At 46.1% G+C, this 19626-nt stretch overlaps 1 protein-coding gene across 1 annotated transcript in view; it reads right to left on the minus strand.

Annotated features, from left to right (window-relative positions):
* Positions 1-293: 293 nt before the first annotated feature.
* Positions 294-19626, minus strand: part of MARCH4 (membrane associated ring-CH-type finger 4) — a 75815-nt gene continuing 56482 nt past the window's right edge. The window contains exons 3-4 of the mRNA XM_006763302.2: positions 16270-16462; positions 294-986 (exon numbers count right to left, since the gene is read on the minus strand). Of these exons, the coding sequence (XP_006763365.1) occupies positions 619-986; positions 16270-16462 (561 nt within the window). The 3' untranslated portion in view covers positions 294-618. The remainder of the gene's footprint in view (positions 987-16269; positions 16463-19626) is intronic.

Genomic DNA, 19626 nt, shown 5'->3' on the forward strand with positions numbered 1-19626 from the left:
TCCACCCAGAGTCGCCAAAGCCATCTGAGTTAGAAATCCTGCCCATCCGGTGAGCTCAGGGGCTGCAAAAACTGAATTCCAACCCTGCCAGTCCTCACCCGTCCCTCTCCCTACCCCCACAGCCAGTGGGTCAGGCCCAGAGAGGAACCAAAACAAACTCAAGGGTAAAGCAGGGCAGGCTGCAGGTGCTTTTCCTTTGCATTGCTTCTTCCTGCACATGGGCACAGGTGGGCATCACCCACAAGCCAGCCTTGCCCTCTGCAGCCTCCTCTCTTAGGCCCAATCCCACCACGGTACATGTGCCTGGTGTTGTTGTTGTATTTTGTTGGGTTCAGTCTGTATTGCACTTTGTTGTTGAGTTTGTATTGGTTTTCCTTGCTCTTGTTGGAGAATGGTATTGACTGATTGGAAACCACAGAACCACACCAACATCACTCACTGCAGCTCTAATCCTGCCCCCAGACCCCTCAAAGCCCCCCACCCTCTGCTCTGGCGCCTGGGGAGCCACCTGGCCTCCCCACATCTGCTCCCCAGACCAGCATCCCATCGGGCCTAGCCCCTTCCCAGCCCACCCTCTGCTGTTGTGCATGGTCACGGCTGCCCTTCCAGGCACTCCTTTCACACTGTTGTGACCCTCATGACGAGCTCTCGGCTGCCGCCCTGGGGGCTCCGCTGTTCATGAGGTCTTAGGTGACTCAAGATGTGCAGGATGGTGTAAGCACAGTGGTGATCAGAGGGAGGGCCTGAGGGCTGGCTGGCTGCCCGGGCAGGACCTTCCTCGGGGGCAGGGGTGTCCGCAGCCTCCTCTTCCGAGGAGAGGCCATTGGCCTGGGTGGATGAGGAGGTCCGGGGGTTTGTCCTGCCTCCTGACTTTTGATCCTCCAGGTCTTTTGTCTTGTCATAGTTCAACACTTTCCACTGCTGGTTGACAGCCTGCCACCGTTTAAAGATGCGGTACACGGAGGGTCCCTCGTGGATGATGAGACCTGAGGCCACAGGGAGAAGGAAAGCCACATAATGAAAGAAAGTCATAGTCTCCCATTATTTATAAATGAAGGTAGGTGGGGGGCAAGCAGGATTTCTATAGTTTGATTTGTTCTTTTCAAACCTGCCTTTCAGCTCTGAGCCACATGGTTCCCATCCCTACATTCCTAGGTCCAACGAGTCTTTAGTGGGTGCAAACCACACCAAGTCCACAGAATAGCTGAGAACTTCCATGTGATACTTTTGTCTACCTCTACTCTACCCACCCACATTGTGACTTCACAAGATCCAAATTTGTTGTCTTTGAGGTATAATATAAATATGTGGTGGGGCAAAAGTAGGGTTACAGTTGTTTGATAAAATAATACAATAATTAATAAATACTAACACAAGAATAAACTCTGTTTTGAGTACTCACAATTGTAAACTTACTTTTCCCCCACCCTGTATTTTTCCCTCCCTCTACCATGTATCCATGGCACCCCATACTTAGCTGATGTTGAATGAATCATATGCTTTTAAAGGCACCATGAAAGAAACCCCATGGTCATGCCATACCTGCTGAATGATGTCTGAAATTCCACTAGTTAACTCTTTGTACAACTAGCCCAGTGCTACTGAAATACACACACCACTGGGAGACTTGGACACAGTTATATTGGCCAGTGGGAAGGTGGAGTCAGAAACAAGCCATGTCAGACAACCAGGCAAATAAATATTAATTATGTACCTACTGTGTGCCAAGTACTAGAGATACTGCAGTGAGAAGGATAGGAAGAATCCTGCCTTCAGAGCTTACATTCATTCTAGTGGAGAGACACATAACAGTCATGTAAACAAGCCAGTAGGACTATTTCAGGTACTGAAAAAATGCTATGAAGAATGTAAAATAGGGTTAAATAGCCACTGGCTGCAGGTTCTAAAAGGTCCTGTTTAGCAGGAAGGTGGTGGGAGATGATATTTGAATTGAGACCATGCAAAGGCCTGAAAGGAGAGCATTCAGTGGTAGGAACTGCAAGTGCAAAGGCTGGGGGCTGGGAATGATGCAAAGGGTCAGAAAAGAGGTCAGTGTGGCCAGGGTGTAGTGAATGAGTGGGAAAGTTCAGGGAGATAAGTGCAGAGGCCAATCAATGATAGGGCCTTGTAGGCCATGACAAGGAACTTGTATTTTATCCTAATATAATGGGAAACCATTGAAGGGTTTAGTAGGAGGAATAATGTGATCTGATTTACCCTCCAGAAAGATCATTCTGGCTCCTGTGAAGCAATAAACTGAGGAGGACAAGAGTAGGAGCAGAACACAAGAGGAAATGATGGTGGCCTAGACCAGGGTGATAGCAGTGGAGACAGTGAGAACCATTGGAATCAGGATGTATGCTGGGAGTAGAGCTGACAGGTGTGGTGTGGATCAAGAGAAAAATCTGAACAACTGGAAGGTTTTGGCCTTAGCTGTTAGTAATGGTGCCATTTATCAAGATTTTAAAGGCACAAGGGTAGGGGGTGTGGATTTGTGGTGGTGGTGGCAGTGACTCTATTAGTTTCCTATGACTGCTGTAACAAATGACCACACATTTAGTGGCTAAAAATAACCCAAATGTATTCTATAGGTCTGGAGATCAGAAGTCTAAAATCAGTCTCACCAGGCTGATCTGAAGGTGTCAGCAAGGCTGGTTCTTTCTGGTGGCTTTGAGTGGAGAACCCATTTCCATGCCTTCTTCAGCTTCTAGAAGTCGCCTTGCTTCTTCCTTGCATCAGTCTACCTCTTTCTTTCACTGTCACATCTCCTACTATTCTTTTGTCTTCAAGCCTCCCTCTGCCCCCCTCTCATAAGAACACTGTGATTACTGCATTGGGCCCACCTGAGTCATCAGGATAATCACCCCATGTCAAGATTCTTAAATTAATCACATTTGCAAAATCCCTTTTACCATAAGGCAACATTAATAAAGTCCAGGGATTATGACCTGGATGTCTTTGGGGGCCATTCTTTAGCCACAGTGATAGTTATACTAGTATTTTATTCATGGTACATTTAAGATGTCTGATAGAAATCTCACTGGAAGGACCAGCATGACAGTTGAACATTTAAGTCTGAAGCTTAGGGGAGGGATCTGGCCTAGAGATAGAAGTCATCAGTGCAGAGGTAAAATGTGAAGCCTGAGGAATGGCCCAGATCTCCTGGGGAGAGATGGCAAACAAGTGAAGAGAGCCAATGACAGAGGCTCTGTGAGCCTTCTGATGTATAGAGGTTTGGTGGCAATTTGATGGAGGTGAAATCAGCAAAGGAGGCTCTGAATGAGCAATAAATGGTGTAGAAGCAAGACCTGCAAGTAGAGACCCAGATGTCTAGAGAAATATATATTTCAGGAAAGAGAGTGTGATAATTTGAAAATGCTGTTGAGAGGTCAGTGAAATGAGGAGTGACCACTGGTTTGGTGGGCACCTTTAAGGTAAGATGATAGAAGTGCAAGTGCATCTTTTTCTTCCATGAAGTCATCAGCTAAGGGGAATGGATAAGGGAGGAAGTGCTGACAATTTGTGGAGAAAAGAGAAAGTGAGAAATAGTTATCTTGGAAAGTGGGAGAGTGAATTTGCAAGGGAGATGTGGCACAATCATCTGATGGTGTTGGGTGCCCATTTGAAATTTGTGGCCATAAGTTTGAAATTACTCTAGTCGTTGGTTATGTGGTTTTTTTCCTACACTTTCAACTGCTTGCTAGGAGTATTTGTGGAATAAGAAGAGAGCTGGATGTAATCAGTATTGACTATTTCTCCAGGAAAGTAAGGTAGGAGGGAAGGTGAGAGTTCTGGATGTTTGCAAGGGAGTAGTTATTACCCTGGGGAGGAGAGAAGTGAAGACACAAATAAAATAAAGAATAATGAAAAAGAAAAGTTTTAGGGTCAATGACAAGAGGTCTCCATGAAGTTGGATAATTGCCTTTTCAGCTTCTAGAAGTCACCTCTGTTCCTTGCCTCTTCCATGCATCAGCCAAGGAATCAGTAAACCACAAAGATGGGAGTGGAGGGGGATGATCATCAGAGAGTGGGATGTTTAAATCCAGACTTTGGGAGTGGTGTGGTTCTTGGTGAGGATAAGGTCTAGAGGTTGACCATTTGAGTGGGGCTGAGGTGAGTGGGAGGAAAATTATTTTGGAGTAATGAGGAGTTGGACATATTTTCTGCATCAGCCATCTCAGTGCTATCAGACCAAATGCCCTCTTTTTATAACAAATATATTTTAATATCCCCTTTTTTATCCTCAAATGAGGTTCATAAGATAAGTCACGATGGTTGAGATATTATACACTAATAAAAGACAAAGATGCTAATTGACCATACCTTTGCTATGCCCAAGACACACCCACCAGCCAATCAGAGCGACTATATGCAAATCAACCCAACCAAAATAGCAATATAATTTTCCCTGGTAGAATGGAGCCCCCTACTCTTGCCTCTTGAAGAGAAATATAGAATGATATAGCCTAGTGGGCCCAATAGAAGCCATTTTGTAGCCATTTACATGACGGGCAAGTCTGAGAATCTATATATATAAAAGCCTAAAGGACCGTTATGACCAGTCGACCAAATGACAGTCGACTGGTCACTATGACACACACTGGCCACAAGGGGGCAGATGCTCAATGCAGTAGCTGCCCCCTGGAGGTCAGTGTGCTCCCACAAGGGGAGCTCTGCTCAGCCACAAGCCAGGCTGATGGCTGCCAGTAGAGCGATGGTGGTGGGAGCCTCTTCCACCTCCTCAGCAGCACTAAGGATGTCTGACTGCAGCTAGGCCTCCTCCCCGCTGGCAAGTGGATATCCCCTCAGGGTTCCCAGGTTGCCAGAGGGATGTCTGACTGCCAGCTTAGGCCCAATCCCCCAGTGAGCGGGCCTAAGCCAGCAGGTGGTCATTCCCTGAGGGATCCAGACTGCAAGAGGGCACAGGTCAGGCTGAGGGACCCTCCCGAGTGCACAAATTTTTGTGTACTGGGCCTCTAGTATATATACATTGCCCTAACAGATAAAGGGGGAAAAAAGCAAACAAATGGAAAGTCATTTATAACAAGACTATATAAATTTCAATATAAATGCTGGGCACAACTACATTTGAAAACAAATGAAAAACCTCATACATTTCCAAAATTCCCACTAGGGGATGGTACCACCTCTGCTGAGAACCACTGATCTGTAAAGATTCTGAAGTCAAGACTGGTGGGAGGGAGTGTATGAGTCAGGTCCATCAAGGAATGTGAGTAGGCAGTCAGCAGCCAACAACATCAAGAAGGGGATCCCACCTCCAGACCCCACCGAATAGTGCATGATAGGAAAAGCAGCCACCACTTGAGAAAGTCATGCTAGAAATAATGTCTTCAGGAGACAGTTATGTTGCAATTACGGGAAGATGAAAGTTATACTCAGAGAAGGGCTGCCAATGATGGACCATGAGGTCCAGAGGGCACAATAGAAGGGCTAAGAAGATGGGACCAGTTAAGGGATGAGCAAAACAGGAAAGGGATGATTGTCCATATTGTGAGGATGGTCTTAGAGCAGCCGTGGGCAAACTATGGCCCACAGGCCGGATCCGGCCCATTTGAAAGGAATAAAACTAAAAAAAAAAAAAAAAAGACCGTACCCTTTTATGTAATGATGTTTACTTTGAATTTATATTAGTTCACACAAACACTCCATCCATGCTTTTGTTCCGGCCCTCCAGTCCAGTTTAAGAACCCATTGTGGCCCTCGAGTCAAAAATTTTGCCCACCCCTGTCTTAGAGGCTGGGACCTGTGATGGTGAGTGAGGGATGATGATGATTAGGGATGAGGCACAATGGAAATTACAGCAATTGTAAATCTAGAGGTGGCTGGTCTGGCCCCTGTGGTTAAGCACTGACTCACAAGAGCAAACAGTAGTGAGTCACTTCAGCCTCCTGATGTGAAGCAAAGAGACTGGATGGCAACACCTCAAAGCCTCTCCAACCTCCAACACACTGTGATCCTAGGAGGCAGGATTCCAATGGCTCCTGCAATTGCACTTTGCATGACAAGTCTTCAAGGGCTCATTGAAAGAGAGACAATCTCCCTGTAGCCCAGTAGATCCTAATGTGTTTAGTATAAACCCCTTTGAGGATCTCATGGAAGCTAAGGACCGTCTTCCTGGAAAAAGAAAAACCAAACACACAAACTGTCCTTATAATTTTAGGGCATTCATAAATCTTCAGCGGACCACTGTGGACCCCTTGATCAGCCTGCCTGATTCTGGACAGGGAGGCTTGCTTTTTACCCAGAGCCTTGCTCTCACCCTCTCCCAATGTGACAACTCTTATCACTTCTTTCAACCTTTTGAATACCTGCCTCTGCACCCTTAGCACTATTCCATTTATTTGTTCATTTACTCCACAACTCTTGTTTGAACACTGCTATGCTTTTTTTCCCTAGATCATAAGCCCCTTGAGGACAGGAGGTACGGTTGAGGCTTGGGCAGCTAACACAGTTTCAGGAGACTGAAAAGCCTCAATGATGATGGAGGAGACCGGGGCCTTGGGGAGAGAGAAGCGGGATCTTTTGAAACCCTAAACTCTTTACAATAAGAGCCACTACAGTTGATTCCTAATTAGCTTCCTGATCAGGCAGTTTTACCCTGATTGAATAGGGTGGCTTAAATTTTTGGTCTGAATGCTGCCTTCTAATTATCTAACTGTCTAGTGTTCAGGAAGTAATTAAACCATTTTAATGGATAGGTGGCTGAAGGGGAGGAAGGTGCACCTGTGTTTGTAGATAATGCTTATTTGGCAAAAGTTGGAAGAGCACAAACTACCTCATTCACATATACTCCCTAGCACTCCCTCTGCTTCCTGCTCTAGATGGGAAATGGCAGTGGGGAGGGAGGGAGGGAGAGAGAGGAGAGAGAGAGAGAGAGAGAGAGAGAGAGAGAGAGAGAGAGAGAGAGAGACTGGAATTAGAATAGAAAGAAAGAAGGTGATTGGTGATGGGAGGCAGAGAAGGAGCAGGAAAAAAAAGGAAAATTAGAGGGCATGGTAATATTCAAAACCCAGTAAGTTTTGGTTGTGTCCTTTGCTGGGGTTTTCTATGTAATTTAACAGTTACCTGGTAACCACCTACAATGTGCCCTTGGGCTGTATTTGTGGGAAATCCAGTTCCAGAACCATTGCTGCCTTTGTCTTTCTAACATCTCTCTGCCTTTTTGGCCTCCTCTTCCTCACAAAACTGTAGGCTCCATGGGTTGTCAGAACCTTTCATTTGCCATCATAGCTCCCCCTGACCTCCAGCTTAAATGGTCCTTTGCTCAGCTCAGCCCATGAGGTAAGGTGACTATTGTGAGTGGATGGCTCCCATGCCCCTAGCTCACCACAGCAGTGTCAGGGAGTTCTTCTGGACGTGGCATCCCCATCCTCCCTTGCTGAACCTTGGCCATTGGCTCTTGTGTCCACAGCAGTGAGAGACAATTTAATTCCACTTGGTATTCCCTGAGCACCTACTATGTGCTTCTATGACACTTGGTCCCCATCATGCATGGAGTTAAGAAGCCAGTGCTAACTGAGGAGTCTGTAGAGAAGCATCTGGTTCCCTCTCATACTAGAATCCCCCTCCCTACCTCATCTCCTGCTGGCATCCTCCTTAAATGGCATAAAAGTTGCAGACAACTCCCCAACAGTGCTTCTCAAACTTTGGCATGCACCAGAATCAACCAGGGAGCTTGTAAAATACAGACTCCAGGCTCCGCCCCCAGAGGGTCTGACTCAGTAGGTCTGGGGTGAGGCCTAAGAATTTGCATTTCTAAGCAGCTCTGAGGCAATACCGGTGCTGCCTGTGTGTGGACAACACTGCCTACGACATGGTCCTTATCCTGGCCCACTCTAAGTAACTTAAAAAATACTTCCAGATGTGACAGACATGAAAATGCCAGACCACTGGAGGAATGGATTATTCCTCTCCTAGACCCAAAGATCTTTGGGCTCCACAATTTAAAGTCAACTTACCAATGGGCATACATTGAACATTCAGACCTCTGTCACTTTATGAGCCTGTGGCTTTAGGCAATTACTTTTTTTTTCTGAGTAAACTGGGGCTGATGCCCCTTTCTTATAGGGTTGTTGTGAGATTAAACATGGTAATGAGTCCTTCATGCTGATGCCTGGCACAGTGTGGGGCACACATCTAACACCCAATGCTACATGATGCTGGTTGCTGTGGGGTCTGGGGAGATCACAGGATAGAAAGTGCCCACTCATATCTCTTCCTCCTTCATTGCCAGCCCCATCCCCAAACAGAAGCACCTGTTCTTCCATCTCCTACCTGTCCTTCCTGAGCCTCAGTGTGAGTCATTGTTTATCGATGAGTAACATGCTGGATCAGTGGTTCTCAACCTTCCTAATGCCGCGACCCTTTAATACAGTTCCTCATGTTGTGGTCACCCCCAACCATAAAATTATTTTCGTTGCTACTTCATAACTGTAATTTTGCTACTGTTATGAATCGTAATGTAAATATCTGATAATGCAGGATGTATTTTCATTGTTACAAATTGAACATAATTAAAACATAGTGGTTAATCACAAAAACAATATGTAATTATATATGTGTTTTCTGATGGTCTTAGGCGACCCCTGTGAAAGGGTCATTCAACCCCCAAAGGAGTCATGACCCACAGGTTGGTGACCCACAGGTTGAGAACCGCTGCTGGAACTGAAAGGAGCTCTAGAGACCAACCAGCTCCACAGAAGTGGAGACAAGCCTTCGCACCATCTCCTTTCCCACAGCTGAGAGCCTTCAGTAGTCACCTGGAGGGATGCTCCTCTCCCCCTGCAGAGTTGCAGGCAATTATGGGGCAAGACACCTCAGAAACCCCACCGTTGCCAAACATTCACTTTCCAGATGCTACCCCTCAAGGGGCTAGCCCTGTCAGGACCTGCACCAAAGAACTTATCAGGCAAGTGTGGGAAAGATATCAATATAACCAGCTATGTGGGGTGGGTTCAGAAGCTACTGCCAGGATAGACCTGACTGGCAATGCCTGACTTGTCCAGTATTCTCCAGGGGTACAGCTTTGTGCTTCTCACAAGTAGCCAGGCTGCACTTCTCGGGGCCTCCCTGAGGAATTGGCAAGATGAGGGTGCAGGGGCCCCATTTTGGGCAGGCTCACCTTGACTTGAATGCTCTGAGTTTTCATTTGATGAATGCTTTGAGTCATCTGACTCAACAAAGACTCAAAGGAGAGAGGATGCTGAAAGCACTCAGTGAGGGCGAATGCAAAGCCCCTTTCTGTTTCAGTGCCCAGGGAGAGGTTGTCCCTTAGAAGTGGCTTCTGAAAGAATTCCCTTCTGAGCAGGGCCCTGCTGGGCCAGTTGACCTTGGTCAAGCTGTACAGAACGTTTCTCAATGCATCGGCATGAGAACATTCCAGGCACTCGTACCCAGGGCACCGCAGAAACCTGTGAGAAGAACTTTGTTGGAAAATCATTGGGTGCTGAGGCTCTTTAATGTAATGTAAGCTTAACTCAGTAGGACTGAGTAGGAAAGAGAAGTATCCTGGAGCCCCAATTTGAGATGCCCATCCCTGGAAGTGTGTGTGGATTACGCCCTAAGATACTGTGGATTTTTTTCTGTGGGGTTTCTTTACGAGGCGCAGGGTTCTCACCCTCTGGACACATATAGACAGAATTGTGTTTCTCGGCCATTCTGGATGATGATCATGAAGGTGCTGGCAATGATGGTGATTGATGGTGATGACAGTCAATATTTATTGAATGCTTACTATGACTGTCACTCTAAAATGGCTTTGCAAATACAGTATACTTTTCATAGAAACCCTGTGAAGTTGGTGATATAATCTCTACAGAAGAGGAAAGTGAGCTCAGAGAGGATAAATGTCTTGTCCTAAGACACACAGCTTATACATGAAGTAGGACATAAACGTAGGTTATCTGATACAGAACAGTGCCATGTGTCTGGGCTGCTTCATTCTCTGTGCTCAAGGTCAGGTACTCCCTCCAGAGACAGTGCAGCTATGGAGAAGGTAATTATTTTTTGAAATTATCTAGGCGTATGTATATATAATTTCTATTTGAAGTCGTACAAGATGTGTTTTATATATGTGTCACATTGTTATAACAGAGCAGTTAAGAATGTGGGATTTGTAATCAGATGAAACTGGGTTTTAGTTGTATGGCCTTGGGTGATTTATCTCTTAGCCTGTTTTCACGTCAAGAAAATGGGCATTATGCCCTAGCTGCTTTGCTCAGTGGATAGAGCATCGGCCTGTGGACTGAAGGGTCCTAGATGCGAGTCTGGTCAAGGGCACATACCTTGGTTGCAGGCTCCTCCCGGCCCTGGCCCTGACCGGGGCTTGTGCAGGAGGCAACCAATCAATGTGTTTCTCTCTTTGATATTTCTCTCTGTCTTTCCCTCTCTCTTCCACTCTCTCTAAAAATCAATGGAAAAATAGCCTCGGGTGAGGATTAAAAAAAAAGAAGAAAGAAAGAAAATGGGCATTATAATAAAACTACATCATAGGATTGTAGGGAATAAACAAGATGATGCACATAAAGCACTCTTCACAGTGCTTGGTATATAATGAGAAATATTAGTTATTATTTTATTATGAGTATTATTAAATAAGTATCACATAACTTCATTTTAAAAGGATTATTATAAAGTTACAAAAGTAGTTTATTTATACAAACATGGCCAAGGTTAAGCAATGGGTATTGAGAGGAAAAGTATGTGGGTGTCCCTTATCTGTGCTCTCTTTTATTTTCTATTAGCTGGAGATAAATGACTCAAAAGCCCTGTGAGACTGTGGAGAAGTCTCACAGTAGAAGGGGCGTGGGTCCCTGAATCACTGTGTGGAGGAGAACCTCCACTGATCAGGAACTTCTATTGCATTAAGCCACTGAAATGTGGTGGCTCGTTTTTTAAGCGGGAGATACCCTTATTAAAATCATTTCAGTACAAGGTTAGAGGCCAGATGAGAAAAGCAGATTAGGGCATGTTTTCATGTGGTCTCCAATATGTATTAGCTGGCTTGAGCACCCACCTTATTTATCAGATTGGGCTATTTCTAGTCACAAACCCCTGGCAACAAAGAGACATGCCACTCTGAGTCTGTTCCAAAGACTGTGCTGCAGGCACTGAAGACAGCTTTCAAGAGGTGTTCCTAAAATATTTTGAGCTTGTCAGCACAACTGGATTAAGTGAATTACTTCCCAAGGGGTCTCCTTTGAGAGGGACAGTGCTTACTTGGTGTGTCTGCTTCTAAATCAGTCATCTTCATCCTTCAAGCATCCCAAAGCTTAGCTATGGGGAGAAGTGGTCATGCATGGGAAGCCATGAGGGGTGAGGGAGGGCATGGGTGAGATATGAGTTAATAGTAAATTCAGAAAATTGGACAAGTCACATGCAGATAATAAAACATAGACTGAGCCTCACTTGCTGGTATACATAGTTGATGTCTATGGGTTGTTTGTCCTCCCCGCCATTAATGAGATTCCCCCCAGCCACAGCTGTCAACCTCTGAGAATTATGATATCTTCTCACAATGAACATAACTTCTAAATCCTAGGATGTCAGAGCCAGAAGGACTTTGGAGGTTATCAGGTTCAACCCTCTTATTTTACAGATGAGTTGACTGAGTTGTAGAAAGAGGAAGTAACTTGGTCATAGAGGTAGGTAGTGGCCAATCTTGTTTTCAGACCTAGATCTTTTATTTTCTAGTCTCTTCCATATTTTTGGCTGACTCCTCCATATTTTTAAAGTTTTCTAATCAGGGAATTAAAAGGCTTGACAGGCAGGTCATTTCTAGCCCAAAGGGAGGAGTCTTTATGGCATATATGTATTTTAAGTTAATATGAATTAAAATTAAATTTGAAAATGTTTTTATAGTTCTGCTGCCACCACCCCCTGCCCAGTTGCTACAAATTAGGATTTGAATTCCTATATTTTAGAGGGCAGGTACCAGGTATCTCTAAATCAAAGGAAATAACCTGAATAGATAGCACACAGAGAAAACTTTAACAAAAATTTTAAAAATAATTTTGTTAACAACCATATTCCGCTGTCTTAAAGATTTGGAGCAAGCTCAGAAATGTTGCTCTCCTTCCTCCCCTTGACCCCAGTCCACCCACGAGTAAGAAACAAACATGGTAAGGATGAATTCCTTATGTTTGCAAAGTTGACACTTTGATGGCCAATCTCTTGGGTCTCTGAAGTGAAGAAAAAAAAATGTGTTTGGTGCCAAAGACCTTAATTAATTTGCTCTTGTTAAATTCTAATAACTTGACCCACTGGAGCAGAGAACGTCCCATTTGTTTTCTGTGAGGCTCTGTCAGCTTCCCTGCTGGGGCAGACAGTGTCATTAGAGATGACGGAAGAGAGGCAGGTGGAGCGAGGACATTCAATGTAATCAGATCTTCTCATTGAGGGGTCACGCGTGAGGGGACCCAAGACCTTCCGAAAGAAGCACTGCTCCAAATCACAGCAGACTCTCAATTACATGAGGACACAGGGTCAGGTTCTCTAGGCTGTGACTGGATTCAGCAAACCTTTATTGAGTGCCTACGGGTGGAACCTACTCCGATCAGGTGCCTCCTAGTCTGGCCACTGATTACTTAGGCATGCCTCCTCCTTACATGCACCATCTTCTCCAGTCCTCTCAGCAACTCTAATGATGGTGGTATTATTCTGTTCCACAGGAAAGGAAAGGGAAACAGACTTCTGTGGGGACCCTGGAAACTATGCCACGGTGAATCCTACACCCACTACTGTGAATCTTATTTCCTTCCTGAACTACTATTTGGGGAACAAGAGACTAGTGCTCAACAAGGATATGGATGTCCTGCAAGGACTCAGCTGCAGAGGTAAGCCAGACCTGCCTTGTGGAGGTCATGGTTCTCATCCTACTTTCCTCTAAACCAGTGGTTCTCAACCTTCTGGCCCTTTAAATACAGTTCCTCATGCTATGGTGACCTCCAACCATAAAATTATTTTCGTTGCTACTTCATAACTGTAATGTTGCTACTGTTATGAATCATAATGTAAATATCTGATATGCAGGATGGTCTTAGGTGACCCCTATGAAAGGGTCGTTTGACCGCAAAAGGGGTCGCGACCCACAGGTTGAGAACCACAGCTCTAAATGGCTCTGGTGCCAGGTGTGCTCACTGGTAGTTCTGTGGGTCTGAATATCTAGTTGAGCCTGGAAATGAAGAATCTCTGGTAGATGTTGCAGGCTTCACCTGCTTCTTGCTTCCAGAGAGCCCCTAAAAAGCTGATACTCTGTAACCACTTACGCAGTGCTGTGTGTTTTTCCTCAACTGGCCAGCATACTGCAGAGCAGGAGAAGTGACATGTACTTGAACTTTATCCTCAAAACCACTACCATCACTACTGATCATCATCACTGTCATCAAAATCACCATTGTCACAGCCACCATAAGAATCTGTGCATTTGAACTACTGCCTATCACCTCCCGCTCCCTTCTCCAAGTCACATATTACTCCCTTTTTTATTTTGCCTACCAGCATTTTCTCCTGTGGACAGCCTCTCCTAAAAAAACACTGAACGGCCTGGCCAGCTTGGCTCAGTGGTTGAGGGTTAACCTATGAACCAGGAAGTCACAGTTCGATTCCTGGTCAGGGCACATGCCCCAGTTGTGGGCTCGATCCCCAGTGTGTGTGTGTGTGGTGGGGGGGGGCGCAGTAGGCAGCTGAGCAATGATTCTCTCTCATCACTGATGTTTCTATCTCTTTCTCCCTTCCTCTCTGAAATCAATAAAAATATGTATTTTTTAAAAAACAAAACACAACAGAGAGTCCGACTCAGTCTAAGACAAATCCTTCAGTCTCAGAGTTTTACTGTCTGAAAAAATGGGACGAATAATCCTTGCCCTGGGGGACATGCTCTGACACTGTTAGCTCCATTATAGCCAACAAAATGATAGAACAGCCTCTGAGCAGGAGAGACCAGAGCACCAGATAGGTCAGAGTTGGGGTGTTGGGTGGCTCAGAGCCACAGGGAGCAGGGCAGGCCTGTTTGTGAGGACTCTTCCTGTAAGTGGACACAGATATATCGAAGTGGCAGGTGGCATCTGCAGGTGTCCCATAAGTGACGCCTGGGACTCCTACCTGATGAGAGAGGGCTAATAAAAGGTCTCCTGCTAATCAGGAGACCTGGGTTCCACTCCCAGATGAGCAACCTTGAGCAGGTCACTTCCTTTTTCTGGGCCCAGCTCTCTCAACTGCAAAGCAAGGGAGTCCTGCTGGTTGATTGTACAATCTCCTCTACGTTCAATTATCTCAATCGTCAGACCTATGGAGCCCTGAGTCATAAGTGGTATTTATGCTCCTCTCTCTCACCCACATTCCCACCAGGAAAGGAGGAGTATACTTCCCTGCCCCACTACCTCTTCGATGGAAGGCTAGTTGGTGACTTGCATTGGCCAATGTCTGTGGGCAGAAGGAGCAATGTACCAGCACTGAGCAGAAACTTCGAGAAGCATTGCACGTGTCAACCAATCCTCCTGTGTTCCTGCACTTGGCTAAGAGAATACACCCTGTAGTCCCTGCTCCTTTAGGCTGGGCCCAGCAGGAAGAGACGCTCAAAGCAGGCCCAAAGCCAATTCACAGTCAGAAGCTAAGCCCAGCCAAGTCCAGCAGAGCCACAGCCATCTTGTAGTCCCATGAATGGAAAATAAATGCTTGCTGTCATAAGGCTCTGCAATTTTGGAGTTTGTCACTGCAGCCAAAGTTGACTAATACACCACGTAACAGGAAAGCATGTCTCCTAGAAGCTCATATCAATGACAGATCAAAAACCTGCCTGAAGGAGAATGAAGGGCAGCTGGAGGGGCCTCTACAGGAAGGCCCCTCCATGCCAGAGCCCCATACCTCCATATGGAGACACAACTGGTTTTTGGCATCAACAAGGCCAGGCCTCCGCAGGAGTAGGAAGGGAGTTTTGTGCAAGAGGGAACTAAATTAGAATGCCTCAAGTCATATACCTCCCATTAATGGTCCTCTTTCTTCCACCGCTCTCCAAACCCGAGCAGTCTGCTTATTTCACTGCCTACATGCCATAATTAACAGTCTCTTGAACTAGGGGTTGATGTATTGGTTTCACTAGTGCAGAGAGGCAGCAAGTTGCTTAGACAAGTTTACAAGTTCCGGCATCACTAGTTGTTGGCTACTGTCATTAGTATGCAAGTGTCCAACCTCTCTGGTTCTAATATTATAGGATCCCAGAGAAACTCACATTAATATCATCCCAGCCAAATTCTAGTTAATAGATGTTTTCTGATAAACGAAGCCATGTAGCATTTTTATATAATTCATAAACAAATACCCAGGGAAGACAGCTGTGGCGCTCTGATGCTGTGAGCGCTATGGCCTAGGGGAAATCTGAGAGTTCCGGGTCAGGATGTGCAGGCTTCCTGTCACTCAGAAAACCAGGACCACTCCCCACTCCTCAGTCACTTGGATGAAGACTTCAGAGTTGACAGCCTGTGTCAACCAACCCTCCACCAACCAAACTAACTGGAGGTTAGAGAGGGGAACATAGATTTGGGAATGGGATTAGGAGGAACTCAAGTGGTGGGTTTCTGACTTTTTTCTAAAACACTGATGCCTTTTAAACAGAATCATACCTGCAATGGAAACATATAAATAGGTAAAAGAGCAGAAGCTCAGGGTGCCACAGGGGTGAAGAGTCAGAGCCCGTCAGGTCAGCACTCCATTCCGCTCCTGAAGGCGGCTCCTGAAGCTGGGCATGGAAGCCCAGGGCTACACACAATGTGAAAACAACTAGACTAGAGAAATCTTGGGCATTGAAATCGGCTTATGGAAAGCTGGAAAAAGGAGGCAGGCATCCTCAATACTGGTTCTGGGCATTTTGCTGTGAAGAGAATGAGATTAAATGTGCAGGCAGCCCTGGTCTGGCTTGGCAGCCATGGGTACACAACAGAGAGGAGGCTTTCCTCATCCAGCCAGAGGCAGATAGACTGACCAATGGACTTTTCACAAATCTTCATGGCAAGTCCCCTTATCTATCTTCAACCAGGCAAGACATGTGCTTGGAAAAATTTAGATCTTCCTTCCCTTCCCTTCCCTGCTTCCCACTCACCTCCCAAATTTAAGCCACTGGCCCCTCCTGAGCTCACAGGTGTCAAGGCTGCTGCCTTCTCTGCTTTGACCTCCCAGAGGGTGCGGTCCTGAGGGATTTGTCTAACTCACCCTCATTTGGCTTCCCACTTCCCATGGAGACAGGCCCCGACTCACCAATGCACACCACGTCCATGAACCCATACATCCCGTAGCAGATCTGGAAGAGGAGGTCTTGGCGCTGCCATTTTGCCGAGGGACTGAAGGTTGACCAGATGAGCCAAGAGATACTGGCGATGAGGAAGAGGGAACCCAGGATGGCGGCTGCAATCTGCACCTTCTCAATGACTGTCAGAGAGATGGCCTGCCACTGCGGGGCAGAGAATGAATGGTCAGTAGGTTAGCTGTTGCTCAGATACCCTCATCCCATTCCCATCCCTCTTCTTTCTGTCACCCCCAAACTCTCACCACTGGTTTAGGATTTAAACCAGGGCTTTCCAACTAGTGACACAATGGATATTCTTGCAAGTTTTTTAGTTTTTATTGTTTTGGTGGAAGAAACCTATATCACACCAAATGATCAAAAGTCATTGCAGGGGTGGGGTTCTGGGCAGGCATGGCTGGGAAGGAAGGTCTTTGCAATTGAGTATGACACAGAGAAATGGGGAAGAGGAAGTGAAAATGCAGCGCTAATGTGGTTAGAATTCCAGGGCCTAAATATTATTTTCAGAGCAGCACTGTTTCCTTTCACACTGATAGGTGCTGAGAGGACACAGGCCTTTTTTACTTTTCTGCAACACCTGGCATGCCATTTAATATACATGCTGGAGATTACCAATTCAACAGACTAGGAGAGGACCCAGGATGTGGAGGAGAGATAAGAAAAACAGTATAATCTACTGACTATATATGAACACTAAAGTTTCATTTTTTTAAACAGAAAAAGTATTATACTAATAGCAGTATTGATGGATGGGTTGAAGGCTAAGGTGTGGGTGAGTTTCAGCTCTGAAATTCTGCTATTCTATGACGATCTAGGTAGCAGAGGCCTGAATGAGCCTGGAGTTGGATTTTCGTTTGGGATTTATTTATGCTGTCACTCAACAAACATGTGCTGAGTAGTCTCTATGTGCCAGCCACTCTTCTAGGTGCCAGAGACAAAGTAGTAAGCAAGAACATACAAGATTTCTGCTCTCATGGAGTTTACATTCTAGAAAACACGAACAATCAAATAATTTCTTACAAATGTAATTTATCAGGAGTAAGAAAGGGAGATCCATGTCACTGTGGAAGTCTATAAACGGGGATTTGACTTCCCAGGAGAAGAGATGCTTGAGTTGAGTAGGAGTTGACTAGAGAAAGAGGGGGGAGGGGGCCCCAGGCCCAGGGAAGAATGTGTGCATAGGCCCTGAGAGTATGAAAACTTGGAAGAAGACCAGAGTGAGTGGAGCAGAGAGAGTGAAGAGGTTGTGGGGTGAGACACTGGAAATACAAGAGGGGAAGACCATGTGGAATCTTGAAGGATACGCACAGATGTTTGACTTTGTCCTAAGAGTAAATATGATGCTTTTGAATAGTTTTAAGCAGGGAAGTTGAACAATTTTACAAGGATCAGGTTTGAGAAGAGGGAAGGAAGGACAATCTCCTGATCATAGGAAGTTGCATAACACCTTGCAGAGAAGACTCCTAGGGCATTTCGGCCTGAACCAGAGGAAAGGCAGGGTACCCTCCACCTGCCAACAGCGAGTGCTCACTCTGCATCCAATGGCCGGGGAGGGGTCACTGATTCTGGCTCCAGCAGGGACTGATCAATGGTCCCCAAGGAATTGTAACCATTGGAAAACATGTTGTTTCTTAGTCTAGATGTAGGACATTCGCCCTCACATTTAATTATCCCATTACACGTCATTGGGCCTTTAAATTTTCCACTGTTTCCTCCTGCCTAGGGTTACACATAACAAGGGGATTTTCCAGAAGTCTGTAACCCGAACCTACAGATGTTGCTCATATACAACAAATGCTTTTTCCAGGCCTGTCCCACTGTCTGTGAAGAGGGTTCCTGACTGGGCTTTTTTGTTTCTACCATTAAGTCATCAATAACCTCCACCTTCTCCTGCTCCAGATTTTAAAAAATCCCAAAACCAAAGGCACGGAAAAGTCCCCTTAATTTCTAAAGCCCTTTCCTACCAGCCCCAAGCCACCTGTAGAAACTAAACAGGGCCCCAACTACAGTCTGAAGCATGAAGAAGGAGTGGGGTGGGGGCCATCGTCAAGGCTGCCCTCCTGTCTGTTCCACGTGAGGCTCCCCAAAAGGTGCGGGAGCAGAAGTGCAAGGAGAAAGCAGAGAACAAGTGACCAAGGTCTCAAAGAGGCCGGGTGGGGGGGGGGGGAGCTCTGCAGCCACCAGACACAGAGCAAGATTCTAAATGCGAGATTCTCAAGCGCTGCCTGTTCTGCAACATAGGGAACGCACGTGGGGCACTGAGTCTGGGCAGGTGACCCAGTTCCAGCCGAGCTCTACCCCAACTTGCAGAGTGTGACCCAGGAGAAGTCAATATGTCCTCAAGAGTCTCAAGTTGCCCTTTTGTAAAGGTGGAAATAATCAGTCCCACTTCCTAGAATATTGTGAGGGTTGAACGAAATAACGTTCTGTGCTTCTTCGTAATGTTTCAGCAAAAATATAGTCATGCACGTCGAGGTGGGGGCTGCCTAAAGGCAAACGTACTCAGTAAACTCAGTGCTGTGCGCTACAGGGTAGAGGTTAAGGGCCAGACTCAGGAGTCAGACCCCTTGGATGCAATCCTGCTCCACCAAGTGACCCTGGGCAGATTGCTGACCCCTCTGTGCCTCCACTGTCTCATCTGTACATTGGGAGTAACAGCACACACTGCATTGGTTGTTTTCAATATTAAATGAGATAATATGCATGAATACGTAGAACAGTGGTTGGCCCCCAGTGAGCACCCACTGAACATTAATGTAACTGCAGCTCAGGTGTAGCAGAAAGGGTAAGAAATAACCACGAAGACCATGGGGCCACCCCAAACTCTTCTCAGTGGCTCTTCTGCTAGAACCAGAGCTTGCAGAGGGTCACTGAGGTAACGTACTGTCATGGCTGCTGTTTTTCACCACTTTGTATGGGGCCTGTGAGAAACCTCCCCACACTGAGCAGAGGCAGCCCCGGGCTACCATCCATTGCTCTGCTCACTGGTGGTGGGGCCTGCCCACTCTGTCCCGTACCACGGGTGGTCTGCCTGGGTTGTGGGAGCAGAAGCTGTCCCACTGAGGCTCAGTAGGCAGCTGCCTCACACTTGTCTGGGCCCAAGGAGCCCAGGACACACAACTGGGACAATTTGGGTGACAACCACACAACACTGCTGCTAGTCCAGACTACTTCCTTCTGTGCGGTCTGGAAAAGTGCAGTGACACCGCTGCATTTCCAAAAGCAGCAGAATCACGGTAGTAACTTAGCAGTAAATTAATAGCTCAATTTTGTCAATTCTGCCATTTGTTTGCTGTACTTATGAGATTAGA

This window comes from Myotis davidii, unplaced genomic scaffold, assembly GCF_000327345.1.
Source record: "Myotis davidii unplaced genomic scaffold, ASM32734v1 scaffold575, whole genome shotgun sequence".
NCBI lineage: Eukaryota > Metazoa > Chordata > Mammalia > Chiroptera > Vespertilionidae > Myotis > Myotis davidii.